At 33.0% G+C, this 22,686-nt stretch overlaps 1 protein-coding gene across 1 annotated transcript; it reads left to right on the top strand.

Moving 5' to 3' along the window:
* The first annotated feature begins 300 nt into the window (after positions 1 to 300).
* On the top strand, positions 301 to 666 carry LOC120126862. The gene has a single exon (XM_039144923.1). The coding sequence runs from the start codon at positions 301 to 303 to the stop codon at positions 664 to 666; it is 366 nt and encodes a 121-aa protein (XP_039000854.1).
* The last annotated feature ends 22,020 nt before the right edge of the window (positions 667 to 22,686 follow it).

Here is a 22,686-nt window from a genome sequence, read left to right as displayed (position 1 = left end):
TTGTGTCTTTATATAACCCGACAAACTGCCACGCGGATCTCTAAGGTTAATGTTTATTTATTAAATATCTGATTGTAATAACCATGTCCACCTTCTTTAAACCCTTATTATCTCATCAGAAGATCACCCGAGCTTTAAGCCAAACAAACTCCCCGATATTCTTCTCCACTCTTTCATTTCCAAGAATTCTAAGAACTTTCTCTTTCTATCCTTCATTTGTTTTCTACCTCACTGTATCATTTTTAAAATACTAATCATGAACAAGTGAATTCCTTCTTTCTTTTTTCCTTTTTTAATGAAATGGAAAGTGGTAACCGGACGAGGAGTACGCTTTTTGAGCAGATGACGGCGGTCGAGAACGGCCGGGACGCTCTGGTCGGTCTAACTCCCGATGCCATTTTGGGAAACGCTAAGCAGCCTGAACAACCGCCGGCCCAGAACCGTACCCTTCTGGAGATTATACGAGACGATGAGTCTAACAAGGACAAGAAGAGTTGGAAAACGTTACGGGACAAGCTCCTGCTCAAGCGACCTATCTCTGCATGTAGTTCCTCAGTTCATATCCCGGCTTCTGATGTCATTTTTAATAGGAATAATCCCAGTTATCGCGGCACAGTTCCTTTCGTTCCCACTCTGCTAAACCCGATGATTCGTGTTGACTGTTGAGAACGGAGGCCAAAGTGTCCCGGTTTCAGACCCGCCGGTTATGAACTTTCGACCGCAATTGGCGCGAAGTGGTTCGATTCGGGTCAGGCGCAGTCCGGTTGATAACAATATCGGCTTGCGGAGCAATGCTTCACCGTCGAGAAGCTTTAGGTTAGAAATTACCGTGGGGAATGATGCTGACAGCAGCGAAGATGACGACTCTCCTGTGGCGCGTAATGAAACGCGGCAACTTAGAACTGCATTGACGCTGGAAAGGGCATTATCTGCGAGAGAAACGGCGGCGGAAGAGCCGGTGAGGATTTCACTGATGGACTTTTTGGAAGAAACGGAGCAGCAAATGGGGCTGATGGGAACGATCGACGATGAAGAATACGAGGAGGAAGACATGGGGGAAGCGAGCGGTGGGATGCAGCACATGTGTTGCGTGTGCATGGTTAGGAATAAAGGTGCGGCGATTATTCCATGCCTTATACCTTTTGTCGGGTTTGTTCGAGGGAGCTTTGGGTTCAGCGTGGGAACTGCCCGCTCTGTAATCGCATAATCCTGGAAATCCTTGATATCTTCTAATGTCTCATTTTCTTTTGAACAATAAAAATTTATATAATCACATTTTAAGGATTACACTGATAAACATCACATTTTATATAATAAATTTTATTATTGATGTTAAATATAATCATAATCTAGGTAAATATCATACTATAAAATCTAAATAAAAAGTTGGGATCAAATCCCATTTGTCTTCCTATAAACCAAACAGCATGATGATGAATTATAATGAATTTTGCTTTCTATGGGTCCAATCATTTTGTTTTAGCCACGTAATCAATTAAGCTTTTGATTATTTCATTGCTAAATACACCTTTTCATATCACTAAATCCACGTCAGCAAAAAGGTTTAAATAAGAGAATAATGACAAATCCCAAATTAATAGCCAAACTAGAGTTTTTTTTTCTTAATCCAAGATAAATATCAAATACAACTTCTTATTGTCTAAACAAATCCTACTTCATCCTTGATGAAAACTGTAAGGAGAGTCTATGTCAATCCTAAGTTAAGATAATGTTATTGATCTTGTAGAAAACAATAAATAATATTCACAAATTAATTATTAAATGAGATTGTTGATGAGATTTAACCTCTAAGTTTTACTAAAATATTAAATACTCATTAACTGAGATAAATTTTTTTTTACAAAGACTAGATCTAATCCTAATCATATCTAAAGGGAGGGGAAGTGGAACTCTAGGAAAAAGAAATAGAGTGTTCCTAGTAGGTCTAGAACACATGACCTAAAAGAGTACGAGGGAACAAAGATGAATAACTTAACCAACCGGATAAATGTTCTCGCTCCACTAACTAAGATTTTAAAATTCAAATGTTAGTGAATCCATTGGTATGTGCATTCTCGATGGCTAAAAAAACTTGAACAAGCTGTCATAACAATTTTTTATAAAAAAATTAAAATATTATTTTAAAAAACGATTATGACTTTAATTTTGGAAAAACTGGTGATTTTGAATTGATTGAAATAAAATGGAAAAGGGAGTCGCCATCGACCTTTGAGTTAGGTAGGTCGAATACCTAAAAACATCTTTTAAAAACAATTTTAAGGAAAATCATTTTTAAAGACAAAAATGGTCTGCGTTTACCAAATATTCGATTTAAACGGGTTCGAGAGTCGGTTACGCGTAGGGAATGATTAGCACCTCCACAACGCCCAAAAACTGGTACTGTGTCGCTTACACACTGTCGTAATAATGAAAATGATAGATCGAATATAAAGTTAAAAGATGATTCGTTTATTGAAATGTGATTGATTTGCTTCGAATTAACTATATAAAGAAAATCCTTTAACTTGATAAAAAATCTTGAAATTAGCAATCCTCCGTCGGGAAAGCTACTTCAACTATTTTTCATTGTTAAAGAATATTCTATCTTTGATTATGAAAAACAATATGAATCGAATATAACTATAAAACGATGTTTACATACAAATAAATTGATTAACTAAAAATTTGAATTGAATACAAATGAAAATTTTGAAATTTACATTTACATTTACCTAAAATAAAATAAATTACTATTTAAAATAACACACATTGCATCATTTGCACAAATTAACAAAATATACTCAACTTATTTTAAGTTACTTTGTCGTTAAAATGCCGTATCGGATCGCACCACTTCGACCAAGTGATACTTTCCACGCTCATTCTACGCATAAATGTTCTTAAAAGTATTCAAATAATATTAACAAATAAATAAAACCATGGAAATAAACAAGATTAAAAACGAAATAAAACATGTACAATAACTAGAGCCAATAATATATATATTCACAAATAACTACATTATATAAAATATTCATACATAAAGGACTAAAATAAAACTAAGATAAAATTACAAATCCAAATATAAATCAAATAAACACATAGGATAATTTCGGGGACTAAAATGATAAAACATGAACTTACATGGCTAAAATAGCAAAACAGAAAGTTAAAGGACTAAAATAGCATAAACATGAATTTATAGGACTAAACTGAAACAAATAGAAACTTAGGGACTACAACAATAATTACAAACAAATCAGATCCCAAGTAGAAAATGTTAAATAATACAAATACTGAAATGGAAATAACCCAAAAATTATGATAAAGGATTAAAATGAAATAAAAGTAAACATACATGCTACATTCCAGATTTAACACAAAATAACCAACAGTGACCAAAATAAAATTTTCATAAATTCTTTAGCCAAATTTGAACATCAAAGAAAATACACAAAACACGAGATTGGTGACTTAAATGCAACAATATAAAACATGGTGACCAAATTCGGATAATAACAATTGTAACCTAATATACAATAATAGGACCAAATTGAAATAAACATAAATTAAAGGGTCAAATTCGAACATCAACAAAAACATACACCACATAAAATCACTGACTAAAATGAAAACTTTAAAGAAAACTATGCTCAAAATAACATATAAACATACACATATTTAATATAAAGGCTAGGACTAAAATACAATGAAAACAAACATGATGCCCGAATCAGAATTAAACCAAATATCCAACAGTGACTAAAATAAAGACTTTACAAATGTCATGGCCAAATTAGGATGTCAATGAAAATGAACAACACACTAAAATAGTGACTAAAATGGACTAATTAAAAGTATCATGACCATATTCAAGCAATCATAGAAATATGTAAGATAAATGACTAAAATAAAATTATTACAAATAGGGTGGCCAAATTAGAATAACACAAAGATTATAAAATACATGGAATCAGTGATCAAATTGAAATATTTGAAAATATTGAAGACAAAATCAAATATAGACAAAAATGATATAAAACGTGGATAGTGACCAATATATAACAGTGAAAAAAATAAAAAAAAACTCAAAGTCAAATAAAATGAAACTTCATTTAATTGCTAAATCATGAGATTACAAGGATCAAGGACCTACGGTGTAGTTTACCCCTTTTACCAAAACACACAAATCCCCACAGCCTCAAACGACGTCGTTTCGCTTGATGGCTATAAGCCTAAAATCGGGCTTTCTCTGCCCATTTTCCTCATTTATGCTTCATTCTAAAAACAGAGAAGAGATAGATATTAAAACTTTCTCAACCTCTCCTTGCCGGCGAGAGGGAACCACGGCGGATTCGTGGCGGCGTACGGCGGCGCCAACGGTCGGAGAGAGAGAGAGACCCAAAAAGCCTCATTTCCTCCTCCTCCTCCCAGAAACTCACATACTTTTCCCTACAAACAACCTTAGAGCCTCAAATCTAAAAGGGTTACCTCTCGAATCAACGAAACGCCGACGACCCGTGGGCTTCCCCGACGAGCTCCGACCATGGTAAGGGCTTTTTTCACTCCCTTTCTTTCTCTTTCTTTTATTCTTTTTTAAGACCCCGAATGCTCTCTCTCTCTCTTTCTATTGTTTTTTTCCTTTTCTGATTTTTTTCTCTATTTTTCTTGTTTTCCCAAATCTCCCTCCTGGTCCCTTCTCTTGCATGCGATATCTCTTCTTTTATGCCCCAGAAGATTGATGGATTTGTGCTCAGTTTGTAGGGAAATAATACCCTAGGTTCTAGGATAAGATTTGTTTTGATTTATTTCTTTGTTTTCTGACTTGGTGTGATTTCTATCCACTGTTGATGATGGATGCGAGTCACTATTGTTGCAGAATAAGACGGCAACAACAGAAGGCTATTGGAGGGGAGGCTCAGCTTGATCGGCTCGACGACTGAGAAGCTTGACCAGGAAACTGAAACACCAAGAGCCGGCGGCTGCTGGGAAGCCAAACGGTTGATTTGGTACTTTAGGGTTTCAAAACCCTAAATTTTGAGTCGGGTCAGTTTTTTGGGCGGTTCACTGCTGATGGGTTGTATTTTTTTGGCTCCAGTATTGGGCTTTGATCACATGTTGGGCTTCGGGTGGACTGGGTCTTGGGTGAGATTATATTTGGGCCTATAAAAATTGTAAATTAATTAATTAATTAATAATAATAATAATAAAAAATTAAAATTAAATAGAAAAGACTCGGACAAAAACGGGTGTCTACAGCTGCCCCTCTTTGCACATTATTGTGTTAACAAGAATAGGGCAAAGACGATAAGACAACACGTTTTTGTCTGATTTTCTTCCTTTTTTTACTTAGAAATTGGATAATGTTGATTGCTGGGGACGACATTGCTCATACGTGGTGAAGAGTTCGGGTCGTCTAAGGGTGACTCGGTTCCTACGTGATGAGGAAATCTGGTCGAGGGATGACACTGCTCATACGTAATGAAGAGTTCTGGTCGGGGGATGACACGGCTCATACGTGATGAAGAGTTATGGCCATCTTTAGGAAGGGCGATAACACGGTTCCTACGTTATGAAGACATCTGGTTATCTATGGTTGACACGGCTCCTACGTGATGAAGAGATCTGGTCAAGGAATGACACTGCTCATACGTGATGAAGAGTTCTTGGCCATCTTTAGGAAGGGTGATAACACGGTTCCTACGCGATGAGGACGGTTGGTTATCTAGGTGTGACACTGCTCCTACATAATGAGGAGGTCTGGTCAGGGGATGACACGGTTCTTACGTGATGAGGACGACTAGCCATCTTTAGTGATTATGGTTTCAAGGGAAAATGTCTCAAAAGAGACAAAATTTTGTTTCCAAAGAAACCGACTCAAAGATTTTTTGTTTCAAAAGAAACAACTCAAAGATTTTTTTTTCAAGAGAAACTGTCTCTAGGGAGACAAAATTTGTTTTAATAGAAACGATCTCAAAGGTGTGTGTTTCAAGAGAAACTAACTCAAAGATAGGTGTTTCAAAAGAAATGAGTCAAAAAAATTTCACGAAAAATTGTCTCAAGCGAGACAAAATTTTGTTTTAAAAGAAAGATACTCAAAGATGAGTTTTGTTTCAAGTGAAACAGACCCACATATGGCAAATGTTATTTCCAAAGAAACAGACTCAAAGATTTTTCAAAAGAAACTTTCTCAAAAGATAAAATTTTGTTATCAAAGAAACATACTCAAAGATTTTTTCATTTTGTTTCAAGTGAAACAGACTCAAATATCCTTTGTTTCAAAAGAAACGACTCAAAGATGATGTTTGCTTCCAATGAAACAACTTCATAATTTGGAAAATTGTCTCAAGTGAGACAACATTTGTTTTTAGAGAAATTGTTTCAAACGAGACAAAAATTATTTTTAGAGAAAACGATCTCAAGTGAGATCAACTTTGTTTAATGTGAAACAAATTCAAAATTTGTATCTCAAAGGAAAAGTGTCTCAAGTGAGACGAAATTTGTTTTTCAAGAAATTGTCTCAAACGAGACAAAATTTGTTTTTAGAAAATTGTCTCAAGCGAGACAAAATTTGTTTTTCAAAAGAAGTTGTCTCTAGCGAGACAACATTTTATTTCGAGAGAAACAACATCAAAGGATACTGATAATCTTCTTGTTCCTGATAGTGGATGAAATGCCTTCAGAAGATTTAATTGTTGACTTCAGGAAGTCAAATCATTGTTTCTTCAAGTTTGATACATCTGGTAATTTCCGAGCTTTGATTTCCTGAGAGATCAAAATGATGCATTTTTGACTGACTATCTTGGATGTTATGATGGATGTCAAAATGAAATTTATTTGATGTTTTATCGAATTTTTCCTCAAGAGAGGAAAAAATGTCTTTAATACACATGATGATAAATGTTTGATGCAAATTTTATGTATCATATATGTATGCGTATGTATGTATGTATGTATGTGTGTATGTATGTATGTATGTATGTATGTATGTATGTATTGATGTATGTTTTTCTCGATCTGGAAGAAGAATAGTTGCTAGAGCAGTTTTCACTCTATCATTGATTCAGTTTGTCTGCATTTCCACTAAAGTGTACTCTTGCAAACCTCAACCTGAGACAATTTGTTTTCCTTGCCCCATCAAAATTTGCCCCAAAAAGTTATCTTTTGTAAATTCCGCAATACCGGGTTAGTGACCAAATTATAAAGTTTCAGAATTTGGTGACTAAAGTATAAGAATGAAATAGTTCAATGATTATTGGATATATATGATAATGGTTATTTAGTAATTATTAAAGGAAATAAAGGGCAAAAGGGTCAATTGACCAAGAAATGAATTAAAAATGGGATTATAAATGCACGTGGAAAGGGAGAGAATTCTCCAGAGTTCTCTTCTCCTTTCTTCTTCTTCTTCACGTGGAAGCAAAGAGCCAAAGGTAAGTTTCTTTGTTTATAATTGAATTGTTGATTTTAAGGTTGGGTTTTAATTATTAGATGATAACTAAGCTTAAGGAAAGCTTAAATCATCTTAAAAGCAAAGGATGGTGGAGTTAGGAGAGATTAGAGATTTAGAGTATAAATGAAATCTTGGAATAAAGTTCATTTCTTAAATTGGAAGTTAAATTTAACTTGTCAATGGTTAAATTAAGAGATTTGGAGTGATAGAATTGGATTTATAACATATAGAAAATTTGGTATGATTATTGAATTATATATGGAAGATAGGATTTTGAGGTTTAAGATGAAATAAATGAATATAGATTGGTTTAAGTATGTGTACTAGAGTTAAGAATGAAAAAGGGGATGATATATGAAGTGTTTGAGAGGAAATGAAGTAATTTTCGTGCTGAAAATGATTTCTGGGTTAGGGGGAATCAATACCCATTCAAAGGGGTACCGATACCCTCTCAAACGAACATGGAATTCCAGAATGCCAGAGGGGAACCGATACCCCCACAGGAGGGAACCGATTCCCCCTAAAGGAAAAATGTGAATATTGGTTTAATAAGTTCGTTTAAGTTGCTAGTATCCAACTACAAGGTGTAGGTATCTAATGATTGCCTCAAAATGTACATTTATGTAGATTCTGCGCATAAAGCAATTCCGGAACATTTGGCAAGTAAGATCGATCAAGGGAAAGATAAGAGGTTGGAATTGACTAGTAAGGCCAAGGTGAGTGCATACTAGTGATATGTAGTGTTTAATGGAAATAAGACTTGCGATGAGTCTATTTCCTAGAGTAATATGCATGAAGTCATGGACATGATTATGTGTTGTTATAATTATATGTGATTATCTATATTACATTGATTGTATGTATGCATGACTAAAGATAATGATATGCTTTGTATATGCTATATGATTTATGTAAGACTTTAATATGTAATAATGGAAGAACATGAAATAAGTTATATGATAGAGTCATAATAAATGAAATGAACATGAGAGAATAAGATAATCAAGTATAAGTTATATGATATGGTATAAGTGATTATATGAGAAATGTTAGGAGACTCTAAGAGAATAGTATGAATTCGAGGGCATAAATAAGGATACATAAGTTATATAGGGAAGATTGATAAATTAAAGGAAACTATGGTTTATGTATTATAGTGAAGAGCTACAAAGTTTTATTAAAGAGTATTGTGGAAGTCATGAGAAATTGAACTAAATAAATAGATTGTTTATGTGAGTGGAAAAGGAAAATGATATAAAATAAGTGGAAATTATTCATAAGATAGCATGAGACTAATTGAACATGTAATATAAACTTTATAAAGGAGTACTTGGGTAAAATCATTATATGATACAATTATAGAGTATTACTATACAAATTATATTAAAATATGATATATGAGAATATGAGTAAGTTTATATGATATTGATAGGACATATAAGAATATTTAAATGTATGATGATATGAAAAAGGGAATACAAAGAAATGGAGCATAAGGTAGATAATATGATATCAGTTATTATATATCTATATGATATATGTCATCAGGTAATATGAAAGGACTCTGAAAATTGATATAAGCTATGAGAAAGTGTTCTAGGTGTTTCTATGTGTTATATGAAGCATATATGATCATATGTGAACAATATATGATATGTATGTTTATATGAATATCTGAGAAATGATCTAAGCTATATGATATGATATATGTGATTATATGCACTTTGGGATATATGTTATATGACATGGATCTATGTAACTATGCGAGAAAGTATATAAGCTATGTGACATGTAAATGTGACTCATATGAAAATGTTCTATGAGTAATTGAACTATGTGTTATGTGAAATGATAAGTATAAAAGAAAATGCCCATGTTATGTGTCTTGAGAGCTAGGGGTATAGTTGGCATGCCAAGAGTCGAGGGTCTATGTGGTCCTTCGGGACATATATGTATTCTTTGGAACATGTGTGAAGTCTGGTAAGACACATACTTGATCCCTAGTATATGTATATGATTCTTAAGGAATGATATGTGGTCCTTCGGGACATATATGTATTCTTTGGAACATGTGTGAAGTCTGGTGAGACACATACTTGATCCCTAGTATATGTATATGATTAAAGAATGATATGTGGTCCTTATGGACATTATTATATGGCACTACGGTGCAACTCTACGCGGTACTACGGTGCAATTCTATGTGGCACTTCGGTACATTTATATGAGCTGTGGTGACAGCATTAGTGCACAACCTCCATAAACTCACATATCTATAGTTCTCACATATGTACATGGGCTAATCAAGAGATATAAACAAATATATGTTAGTGATATGATAAATGTTATAGAAATGATATGATGTTGTGTATGTATAGTGTTTGATTGAAAAGGTTAAGCATAAAAGTATGTGATTACATGATAAACTGTTAATGATGAGTTATGTGTATGTATGTATTTACTGTAATTAATCTGATATGATTTTATATGATACGAGGGAATCATGTAATTTGGTATAACAGGATAGAACAGAACATGCATGTATTGATATATGTTATAAAGTGCATTATAAGTTTTTATGCCTCACTAAGTCTTCGACTTAGCGTGTGATTGTTTCACACGTAGGGTACAGAAGCAAGAAGAGAAGAAGAGTAATACAGGTCAGCATCTCCCTTACAAGATTTCAGATCAGAAAATAGATAAGTTAAATGTTTTTGGTTATTTTGAGTATAGTTGGCATGTACTAATTGGTTGAATTAAATATGCTTCGATTGATTTTGGTTATTGTGGTCAATTTATGTAACTAAACCTCTTTTACTTTAATGAAATGTTTTAAAAAATCTTTGAATTTTATCAAGAGTCAAAGTTTGAAAAGTCAATGTGACACCTCATACTCATATCTGGGTCGTGTACGGGTTGGGGTGTTACATTTAATGGTATCAGAGCTACGGTTTAGTCGATTCTCGGCATAAACCGGAGTCTAGAGTGTCGTATAATGTATACATGCCAACAAAATAGAAAAAAATTATGATATGAAATTGTAAGGAATATGTTATCTTGCTAATAGAATAAGTTTAATAGAATACAATAGAAATGTGATTATAAGAAATGACAAAGTGAATCGATAGCTGACAAATCTGATGGTGATAGCAATTCACCTGCCCTGGCCAGGCAGGATGAAGAGCAGAAACCTAAGAAAGTGTCTTATAAGATTAAAGATTGATTTCAGAAATTGAAATCATATTCGAATAGTTATAAAAAGGGTTCTCACTGTTTCGAATCGAAAAAGTGATACGGAGAAGTTTTGTTATAAAGTGAATAAGATAGAATATGGTGAGCAAGTGTCACAATAAGGATATGGTTAGAATTTGTGGAAAGTTCGAGAATAAGTGCATCAGTGACAAGCATATAAGATATATACAGTCAGAGTTGATGAGTTTGAAATAAAGGAATAGTACTGTGTATTAATAAGAATGTGGATAGATTAAGGGTTTACATTTTGGATGGAAAGAGTTAGCGTTGGCTAACCAGATTATGTGATGGAAAATGTATAAAATTTAATATTTTGAGATGTTGTCATGATAAGACAACCAAATATGAAATGGATATGGATACAATTGTATATTTGGATCATAGTACTGTGGTATAGTAAAGGGAATAAGGATTGGTATATTTGAGTAAAGCTGAGGATTGATAAGAAGAGTTTAGGAATGGGTATATCGATGATCAGTTTATAAGACAAAGTAAGTCAGAATGTTCAGTTGAACAACGGAAATTATAGGATGTATGAGAATGGAGGTGAAATTGACAAGTTAAGTGAACGAATTGAGATAATTTCGATTGAAAAGGATGTATGTGATTGGTTGATTAGGGTTGTGTTCTAGATTGGACAGATGTTATCGATTAACTGTCAGAGTAAAAGTGATAGAGTTATAAGATTGGAATAAAAGGTAAAGTTGAGTTAATCAATTATGATGTGAATCTGAATATAGTTCGGTATTCTGATCAGATAGCTATGATGTAGAAAAGGAGATAAGTATTTGCATGGAATTTTAAGAAATGAAAATACAAGTATAAGAAATAATAAAGAACAAAGTTCTGTATAAGAAATAGGTTATCAAAGTTATGAGGATGCAATGAAGATTGGTATATAGCGATGAATATAGGTGATAAGACAAGAGTATGTAAACATGAAAGAAAAGATATGATTTGTGTATAAGGAATAAATAAAGGAAGAATGGAATAAAGAAATGAAATGGAATTGAGTTAAAGAATCCGACACGATAAAGGTTATATGGAAATGTAGGTGATAATTTTGGATATACCAGTGAGAAAAGAGGGATTGGTGAGGTGAAAAGATTTTATAAAGTGTATGTTGAATCATATTTAAAGAAGATTTAAGGTCGTGTTCTTGGTTAAATGATGATGGAAAATGAATTTGGTTATTATTATAAGATAGTTAAAGATGGATTTATGATGTTGATTGATGAAAATGGATTGAAGTTGCTGGTTGTTGTTTAAGTGATAAGTGACATGATATGAATATATATATATATAAAGGAAAAAGGTAATTGAAAAGCTAAATGATTGAAAAGTAAGTTTCTGATGATGACAAGAAAGATTAATTAAATGAAGCAACATGAGAACTTTAGAAGATATGTTTCTATCAAGATGTCCATTGAAAAATTCGAGGACGAATTTTCTTAAAAAAGAGGGGAGATTTGTAACATCCGCAATACCGGGTTAGTGACCAAATTGTAAAGTTTCAGAATTTGGTGACTAAAGTATAAGAATGAAATAGTTCAATGATTATTGGATATATATGATAAAGGTTATTTAGTAATTATTAAAGGAAATAAAGGGCAAAAGGGTCAATTGACCAAGAAATGAATTAAAAATGGGATTATAAATGCACGTGGAAAGGGAGAGAATTCTCCAGAGTTCTCTTCTCCTTTCTTCTTCTTCTTCACGTTGAAGCCAAGAGCCAAAGGTAAGTTTCTTTGTTTATAATTGAATTGTTGATTTTAAGGTTGGGTTTTAATTATTAGATGATAACTAAGCTTAAGGAAAGCTTAAATCATCTTAAAAGCAAAGGATGGTGGAGTTAGGAGAGATTAAAGATTTAGAGTTTACAAATGAAATCTTGGAATAAAGTTCATTTCTTAAATTGGAAGTTAAATTTCATTTGTCAATGGTTAAATTAAGAGATTTGGAGTGATAGAATTGGATTTAGAACATATAGAAAATTTGGTATGATTATTGAATTATATATGGAAGATAGGATTTTGAGGTTTAAGATGAAATAAATGAATATAGATTGGTTTAAGTATGTGTACTAGATTTAAGAATGAAAAAGGGGATGATATATGAAGTGTTTGAGAGGAAATGAAGTAATTTTCGTGCTGAAAATGATTTCTGGGTTAGGGGGAATCGGTACCCATTCAAAGGGGTACCGATACCCTCTCAAACGAACATGGAATTCCAGAATGCCAGAGGGGAACCGATACCCCCACAGGAGGGAACCGATTCCCCCCTAAAGGAAAAATGTGAATATTGGTTTAATAAGTTCGTTTAAGTTGCTAGTATCCAACTACAAGGTGTATGTATCTAATGATTGCCTCAAAATGTACATTTATGTAGATTCTGCGCATAAAGCAATTCCGGAACATTTGGCAAGTAAGATCGATCAAGAGAAAGATAAGAGATTGGAATTGACTAGTGAGGCCAAGGTGAGTGCATACTAATGATATGTAGTGTTTAATGGAAATAAGACTTGAGATGAGTCTATTTCCTAGAGTAATATGCATGAAGTCATGGACATGATTATGTGTGGTTATAATTATATGTGATTATCTATATTACATTGATTGTATGTATGCATGACTAAAGATAATGATATGCTTTGTATATGCTATATGATTTATGTAAGACTTTAATATGTAATAATGGAAGAACATGAAATAAGTTATATGATAGAGTCATAATAAATGAAATGAACATGAGAGAATAAGATAATCAAGTATAAGTTATATGATATGGTATAAGTGATTATACGAGAAATGTTAGGAGACTCTAAGAGAATAGTATGAATTCGAGGGCATAAATAAGGATACATAAGTTATATAGGGAAGATTGATAAATTAAAGGAAACTATGGTTTATGTATTATAGTGAAGAGCTACAAAGTTTTATTAAAGAGTATTGTGGAAGTCATGAGAAATTGAACTAAATAAATAGATTGTTTATGTGAGTGGAAAAGGAAAATGATATAAAATAAGTGGAAATTATTCATAAGATAGCATGAGACTAATTGAACATGTAATATAAACTTTATAAAGGAGTACTTGGGTAAAATCATTATATGATACAATTATAGAGTATTACTATACAAATTATATTAAAATATGATATATGAGAATATGAGTAAGTTTATAGGATATTGATAGGACATATAAGAATATTTAAATGTATGATTATATGAAAAAGGGAATACAAAGAAATGGAGCATAAGGTAGATAATATGATATCAGTTATTATATATCTATATGATATATATCATCAGGTAATATGAAAGGACTCTGAAAATTGATATAAGCTATGAGAAAGTGTTCTAGGTGTTTCTATGTGTTATATGAAGCATATATGATCATATGTGAACAAGATATGATATGTATGTTTATATGAATATCTGAGAAATGATCTAAGCTATATGATATGATATATGTGATTATATGCATTTTGGGATATATGTTATATGACATGGATCTATGTAACTAGGCGAGAAAGTATATAAGCTATGTGACATGTAAATGTGACTCATATGAAAATGTTCTATGAGTAATTGAACTATGTGTTATGTGAAATGATAAGTATAAAAGAAAATGCCCATGTTATGTGTCTTGAGAGCTAGGGGTATAGTTGGTATGCCAAGAGTCGAGGGTCTATGTGGTCCTTCGGGACATATATGTATTCTTTTGAACATGTGTGAAGTCTGGTGAGACACATACTTGATCCCTAGTATATGTATATGATTCTTAAGGAATGATATGTGGTCCTTCGGGACATATATGTATTCTTTGGAACATGTGTGAAGTCTGGTGAGACACATACTTGATCCCTAGTATATGTATATGATTCTTAAGGAATGATATATGGTCCTTATGGACATTATTATATGGCACTACGGTGCAACTCTACGCGGCACTACGGTGCAATTCTATGTGGCACTTCGGTACATTTATATGAGCTGTGGTGACAGCATTAGTGCACAACCTCCATAAACTCACATATCTATAGTTCTCACATATGTACATGGGCTAATCAAGAGATATAAACAAATATATGTTAGTGATATGATAAATGTTATAGAAATGATATGATGTTGTGTATGTATAGTGTTTGATTGAAAAGGTTAAGCATAAAAGTATGTGATTACATGATAAACTGTTAATGATGAGTTATGTGTATGTATGTATTTACTGTAATTAATCTGATATGATTTTATATGATACAAGGGAATCATGTAATTTGGTATAACATGATAGAACAGAACATGGATGTATTGATATATGTTATAAAGTGCATTATAAGTTTTTATGCCTCACTAAGTCTTCGACTTAGCGTGTGATTGTTTCACACGTAGGGTACAGAAGCAAGAAGAGAAGAAGAGTAATACAGGTCAGCATCTCCCTTACAAGATTTCAGATCAGAAAATAGATGAGTTAAATGTTTTTGGTTATTTTGAGTATAGTTGGCATGTACTAATTGGTTGAATTAAATATGCTCCGATTGATTTTGGTTATTATGGTCAGTTTATGTAACTAAACCTCTTTTACTTTAATGAAATATTTTAAAAATTCTTTGAATTTTATCAAGAGTCAAAGTTTGAAAAGTCAATGTGACACCTCAGACTCATATCCGGGTCGGGTACGGGTTGGGGTGTTACATCTTTTCTTGCCCCAGCTTCAATCTTGAGCTTCAGAGAGATCTTCGTTGAATTCCAAGATATGCCTCCAGAGATTATCTTGTTTGAAAAACATTTTTCTTCATCTTGTATTTTCAAAAGTATGAAAATATCAATTAAAAGAGTTTTGAAAAAAATATTTAATCAAAAGTTTTGAAAATATTGCTCCTTTCAAGGTTTCACAATTGACAAATCATAAAACAAGAGTTCATTGGATATCAAAGAATTAATTACTTTGTTAATCCTTCAATAAATTATAGTTATTTGACAAGTGTCAAAGTTATTACTATTTTTAAAATGGTTAAGTAAGAAAAGGATAAAAAAGTCTCAGGTGGTTATTTTTGGTCAGAGGTTTGGTATTCTCATTTATTTGTTGTTCACTGATCTGATGGAGTAGCTTCTGTACTTAGTTAATGGAAGTGTTCTCCGACTCCCAGCTCTCATGATCTTATTCGGGTTGTGCGATGCCTCATCAAGGAATTTGTGTGATCACCTCCTATGAAATAATTGTACATTCTTTATATTCGAGCCACATTTTCAGGTTTTCAACTTGAATCCTCATTTGGTTTCAAGACGTTACTCAGAATTTACGTCTTGAACCCCCTTTTTGTTATTTTTTATCTATCATGCATTAAATATTTTAGAAAACCTTTTGAAAATAAAAGATTAATCCTGATGGGCGGGATGAAATCTAAAGATAGTCTCTTCTGTTTAGAAATCCATGTATGATTAGAATGGACTTTTAAGGCACGTAATGTAGGCTGGGGTTCATGGTTATGAAAGAAATTGATAAAAGGCCAAACAAGTGTTTAAGGGTAATTGAACCAATGATCAATTCAATCTGATGCCTTCAATCTGGTTTTGCTCAATTTGGATCTGCTCGTATATGTCTTTCTCTTAATGTTCTATGATCTTCGAGTGAAGTGATTCTGAAGTGATTGTGCTTGATCAATCTCTCAGTTTTAAGCTCGATACGTCATTTGAGTCGAGAGACTCTTTGTCTGTGCTCTTTGTCCTCTTTCTTTTTTTTTTTTTTTCCTTTTTCTTTCTGCTTGTTTTTCTCTTTGTTTCTTTCTCTTTGATTTTCTTTGTTCTTCGCTTTTATTTGATCTTTGCACTCTGCATCTGGTTCATATTTCGGTATCTTATCTAGATCAATGGTCTTCACTCATGCGAGCAGATTTCCTCCAACTTGCCCCCCAGTGTGGGGGGTGATCCTTGGTTAGGGTTGAGTTAGAAGAAAATATCATTTAGGCTCAAATGGGGACGCAAGGGATATATATTTTCTCCTGTTGTGAAGGGATAAAGAAAGAAAGTCGTTCATCATCTCATACATAGAAATCCTTGCAAAAGAGGTATCCCCAGGGGGATAGATTTTTAGGATGAATTTTTATTCACATGAAAAAAATGTAATTAATGCATGATAAAATTATTTTGAAATAATTTCTTTTTCTTCTTCTTGCTCTCAGCATGCCTAAATTGTTTAAGCTCATCTTCAGAAAATTGATGCGAGATGCCCCACGTTGTCTTATTGTAGGAAGCTTCATGTTCAAATGAACAATCTTGTACTCAATGTATGTAGGTCTTATTGGTAGAAAAATGTTGGTTTGAAGTCTAGGAAGATGATGGTGTGAATTTATTAGCTCAATGAAAAATAAGGGTATGACTTTTTGTGTCTCGAAAAAAAAAAGATAAAGGCAATGTTTAAAAGTCTCAAAGAAAAGGGATGTCAAAATTTGGTTCTTTGGCAGTGGCCATGAATTATTTTGGGTCAAGAATTGAGAGATTTTATTTTGGGGTTGGACATGATAAGAAAGGTATAATCTTGTCATATGTCAAAAATCTATAATTCTTGAAGAATTAAAAGAATACGTAATTCATTTGATATTCAAAGAACTCAAGATTAAAACTCGTTCAATTACTCAACCTTAGAAGGTAACATAAGTTCAATCATTAAGATTAAAAAAATTAAGAAAATATTAAATACAGATAAAAAATGAGTCAAAAACAATAATCTCTCTGGATGCAAATAGATGCAATGACTTCTCTTGCTTAGCATTAGGATGCCCCTGAATAAATCAGATTCTGGATTTTGATCTTTAATTCCTTGCAGTTCTCAACGGAATGTCTGGAGCTTCTCAGGCGGTAATTGCGTGCTGGATCAACATCGTAGCCCTCAGGATATGGGACTCTTGTCTCATATCACCATGGAAGGCTCAATCCTATAACCAACTGAACAAGCTTTCATCGTGCTGATTTATTCGAATCTTGCTTCTATTCTCAATGGCGTCACATGATCAAGATCAGATCATTTCCATCGAATTCTCCATGAACTAATTTCATGCATGTGAAAATGCTTAAAAATTGAAATACATATGCAAAATGCAAATGCAAACGCAAAAATGTTGATCCCAACGATGAATATTTTATAAAAATTTTCACCAGAGATAAAAGTTTTCACATTACATGACAGTCCACTTTACATACTTGACTTCACTTAGATGTTGAATCTAGAGTGAATCATTGCTTTGTCTCAAATCTTCGTCCTAGAAAACGATGCCCTTCACGCGCTTTGTTAATGGCTCGATGGTGTTGAATTCATTACTTCACTCTTTGGTTGGTTAGTGATGGAATGTTCGCAGATGAGAATCTACTGTTGGGTTACTCCTCGGATCAATGGATCGTCATTTTAGCCTCGAATATTGCACGATCTTCGAGCTCACTGCTTCGTCTCGGATATATTTGGAACTGATGCCCCTCAATGCTTTGTAAAACTAACTTTGTTAATGTCTCGGAAGTGCCGAAGTTAGTGTGTCGCTCTTTGATTACTAGTATGACATGATTGTAGATAAGACTCCACTGCTGGATTACTCCTCGAAATAGTGGGTCATCATATCAATCTCGAATGTTGCACGATCTTCAAGGAAGCCTCATTCTAGTACTCTGTGAATTTCTTTTAGCCTTCGGTGCATATCTGTGTACGCGATTGCTTGATTGAAAACTTTTATCTCTTCTTGTGAAAATTTTCTCATGGATATCCCCTTGCGGATCAACATTTTCGCATTATGTTATGTCGATGCAATGCAATACAAAGAATAATAAAAAATGACACAAACAAAATAAATAAGTCAGTGTACACAAACAAAAGAAAAGAAATTAGTTAGTACAAGTAAAATAATTGATACAGATAAAAATGTTATTCAGAGATGAATATAACACCTACCCCGTCATGATATCTACCCGAGCATGCTTTCCATAGATAACATTCCTACCCGGGCATGCTTTCTACCTACAATGATCTATTTTCAAGAAATTGGTCCTAATCGCATGGTATCTAGTTCGCATGCTTTTATTCGAAAAGAAAATAGATTCTACGAATTTAAAGCAAAAGATAAGGGTTTAGAAACGCTCCTCCTTTGTGTACACCTATTTTGGGTACCTACTAACAGATAGAGGTTCGTTGTGACTATTTCTAGGGTGACCGTTCTACAGTTCACTATATGCATGGTTTAAGCTCTAACAGAAAAAGGGGACTCAAATTGTCCTTAATGTCGGTGCCCCCTTGGGCTGCCAGACCCTCGATCCTTACCCATTACAGGTTTTAAACGGAACGAGTTCAATTCGAGGGGATTCACTACCTTATACACATACGAGGAATAAATCCCTACGAAGGTATAAAGTGTGTATCCCATAGGTTATTTGCTAAAACTCATACGAAGAATAAATTCTTACGAGAGTAAAGCAATCACCCTGACTAATTTGGATCGAAGCTCGTGTCTAGAGCTTATGTTATGCAAATGCAGTGATGTGTGTGAGGAGGAACATACCTACCTTCGACTCAAAAGGAAAACAAAACAAGGAAAAAATGATAAAATCTTGACAAAGCTGAAAGCCAAAAATAAAATGTTAGTATGACAAAAAAACGAAGCAATTAAAAGTTTCAATAAACAGATCATAAGTTAACTATGTACTCAAACTTATAGTTTCCACTAAGACGACAATGTGTAAGCGACCTACAGCTTAACTCTCTAAAAGATGTCCCCAACAGAGTCGCCAAGCTGTCATAACCATTTTTTATAAAACAATTAAAATATTATTTTAAAAAACGATTATGACTTTAATTTTGGAAAAACTGGTGATTTTGAATTGATTGAAATAAAATGGAAAAGTAAGTCGCCATCGACCTTTGAGTTAGGTAGGTCGAATACCTAAAAACATCTTTTAAAAACAATTTTAAGGAAAATCATTTTTAAAGACAAAAATGGTATGCGTTTACCAAAGATTCGATTTAAACGGGTTCGGGAGATGGTTACGCGTAGGGAATGATTAGCACCGCCACAACGCCCAAAAATTGGTATTGTGTCGCTTACACACTGTCGTAATAATGAAAATGATAGATCGAATATAAAGTTAAAAGATGATTCGTTTATTGAAATGTGATTGATTTGCTTCGAATTAACTATATAAAGGAAATCCTTTAACTCGATAAAAAATCTTGAAATTAGCAATCCTCCGTCGGGAAAGCTACTTCAACTATTTTTCATTGTTAAAGAATATTCTATCTTTGATTATGAAAAACAATATGAATCGAATATAACTATAAAACGATGTTTACATACAAATAAATTGATTAACTAAAAATTTGAATTGAATACAAATGAAAATTTTGAAATTTGAATTGAATACAAATGAAAATTTTGAAATTTACATTTACATAAAATAAAATAAATTACTATTTAAAATAACACACATTGCATCATTTGCACAAATTAACAAAATATACTCAACTTATTTTAAGTTACTATGTCGTTAAAATGTCGTATCGGATCGCACCACTTCGACCAAGTGATACTTTCCACGCTCATTCTACGCATACATGTTCTTAAAAGTATTCAAATAATATTAACAAATAAATAAAACCATGGAAATAAACACGATTAAAAAACAAAATAAAACATGTACAATAACTAGAGCCAATAATATATATATTCACAAATAACTACATTATATAAAATATTCATACATAAAGGACTAAAATAAAACTAAGATAAAATTACAAATCCAAATATAAATCAAATAAACACATAGGATAATTTCGGGGACTAAAATGATAAAACATGAACTTACATGGCTAAAATAGCAAAATAGAAAGTTAAAGGACTAAAATAGCATAAACATGAATTTATAGGACTAAACTGAAACAAATAGAAACTTAGGGACTACAATAATAATTACAAACAAATCAGAGCCCAAGTAGCAAATGTTAAATAATACAAATACTGAAATGGAAATAACCCAAAAATTACGATAAAGGATTAAAATGAAATAAAAGTAAACATACATGCTACATTCCAGATTTAACACAAAATAACCAACAGTGACCAAAATAAAAATTTCATAAATTCTGTAGCCAAATTTAAACATCAAAGAAAATACACAAAACACGAGATTGGTGACTTAAATGCAACAATATAAAACATGGTGACCAAATTCGGATAATAACAATTGTAGCCTAATATATAATAACAGGACCAAATTGAAATATACATAAATTAAAGGGTCAAATTTGAACATCAACAAAAACATACACCACATAAAATCACTTACTAAAATGAAAACTTTAAAGAAAACTATGCTCAAAATAACATATAAACATACACATATTTAATATAAAGGCAAGGACTAAAATACAATGAAAACAAACATGATGCCCGAATCAAAATTAAACCAAATATCCAACAGTGACTAAAATAAAGACTTTACAAATGTCATGGCCAAATTAGGATGTCAATGAAAATGAACAGCACACTAAAATAGTGACTAAAATGGACTAATTAAAAGTATCATGACCATATTCAAGTAATCACAGAAATATGTAAGATAAATGACTAAAATAAAAGTATTACAAATAAGGTGGCCAAATTAGAATAACACAAAGATTATAAAATACATGGAATCAGTGATCAAATTGAAATATTTGAAAATATTGAAGACAAAATCAAATATAGACAAAAATGATATAAAACGTGGATAGTGACCAATATATAACAGTGAAAAAAATAAAAAAACTCAAAGTCAAATAAAATGAAACTTCATTTAATTGTTAAATCATGAGATTACAAGGATCAAGGACCTACAATGTAGTTTACCCCTTTTACCAAAACACGTAAATTCCCACAGCCTCAAACGACGTCGTTTCGCTTGATGGCTATGGGCTTTCTCTGCCCATTTTCCTCATTTATGCTTCATTCTCAAAATAGAGAAGAGAGAGATATTAAAACTCTCTCAACCTCTCCTTGTCGGCGAGAGGGAACCACGGCGGAGTCGTGGCGGCGTACGGCGGCGTCAATGGCCGGAGAGAGAGAGACACCCAAAAAGTCTCATTTCCTCATCCTCCTCCCAGAAACTCACATACTTTTCCCTACAAACAACCTTAGAGCCTCAAATCTAAAAGGGTTACCTCTCGAATCAAAAAAACGCCGGCGACCCGTGGGCTTCCCCGACGAGCTCCGACCAAGGTAAGGGCTTTTTTCACTCCCTTTCTTTCTCTTTCTTTTATTCTTTTTTAAGACCCCGAATGCTCTCTCTCTCTCTTTCTATTATTTTTTTTTCTTTTCTGATTTTTTTCTCTATTTTTGTTGTTTTCCCGAATCTCCCTCCTGGTCCCTTCTCTTGCATGCGATATCTCTTCTTTTATGCCCCAGAAGATTGATGGATTTGTGCTAAGTTTGTAGGCAAATAATACCCTAGGTTCTAGGATAAGATTTGTTTTGATTTATTTCTCTGTTTTCTGACTTGGTGTGATTTCTATCCACTGTTGATGATGGATGCGAGTCACTATTGTTGCAGAAGAGGACGGCGGCGACAGAAGGCTGTTGGAGGGGAGGCTCAGCTTGATCAGCTCGACGACTGAGAAGCTTGACCAGGAAACTGAAACACCAAGAGCCGACGACTGCTAGGAAGCCAGACAGCTGATTTGGTACTTTAAGGTTTCAAAACCCTAAATTTTGAGTCGGGTCAATTTGTTGGGCAGTTCACTGCTGATGGGTTGTATTTTTTTGGCTCCAGTATTGGGCTTTGGTCACATGTTGGGTTTCAGGTGGACTGTGGACTGGGTCTTGGGTGAGATTGTATTTGGGCCTACAAAAATTGTAAATTAATTAATTAATAATAATAATAATAATAAATTAAAATTAAATAGAAAAGATCCGAACAAAAACGGGTGCTACAAGTATTATCTTGTAATTACGTATATTATTTAAAAAAATTAA

Source organism: Hibiscus syriacus, unplaced genomic scaffold (genome assembly GCF_006381635.1).
Source record: "Hibiscus syriacus cultivar Baekdansim isolate YM2019G1 unplaced genomic scaffold, ASM638163v2 tig00110462_pilon, whole genome shotgun sequence".
Taxonomy (NCBI): Eukaryota; Viridiplantae; Streptophyta; class Magnoliopsida; order Malvales; family Malvaceae; genus Hibiscus; species Hibiscus syriacus.
The sequence above is the reverse complement of the archived record's forward strand: the minus strand, read 5'-3'. Positions and strand labels throughout refer to the sequence as shown.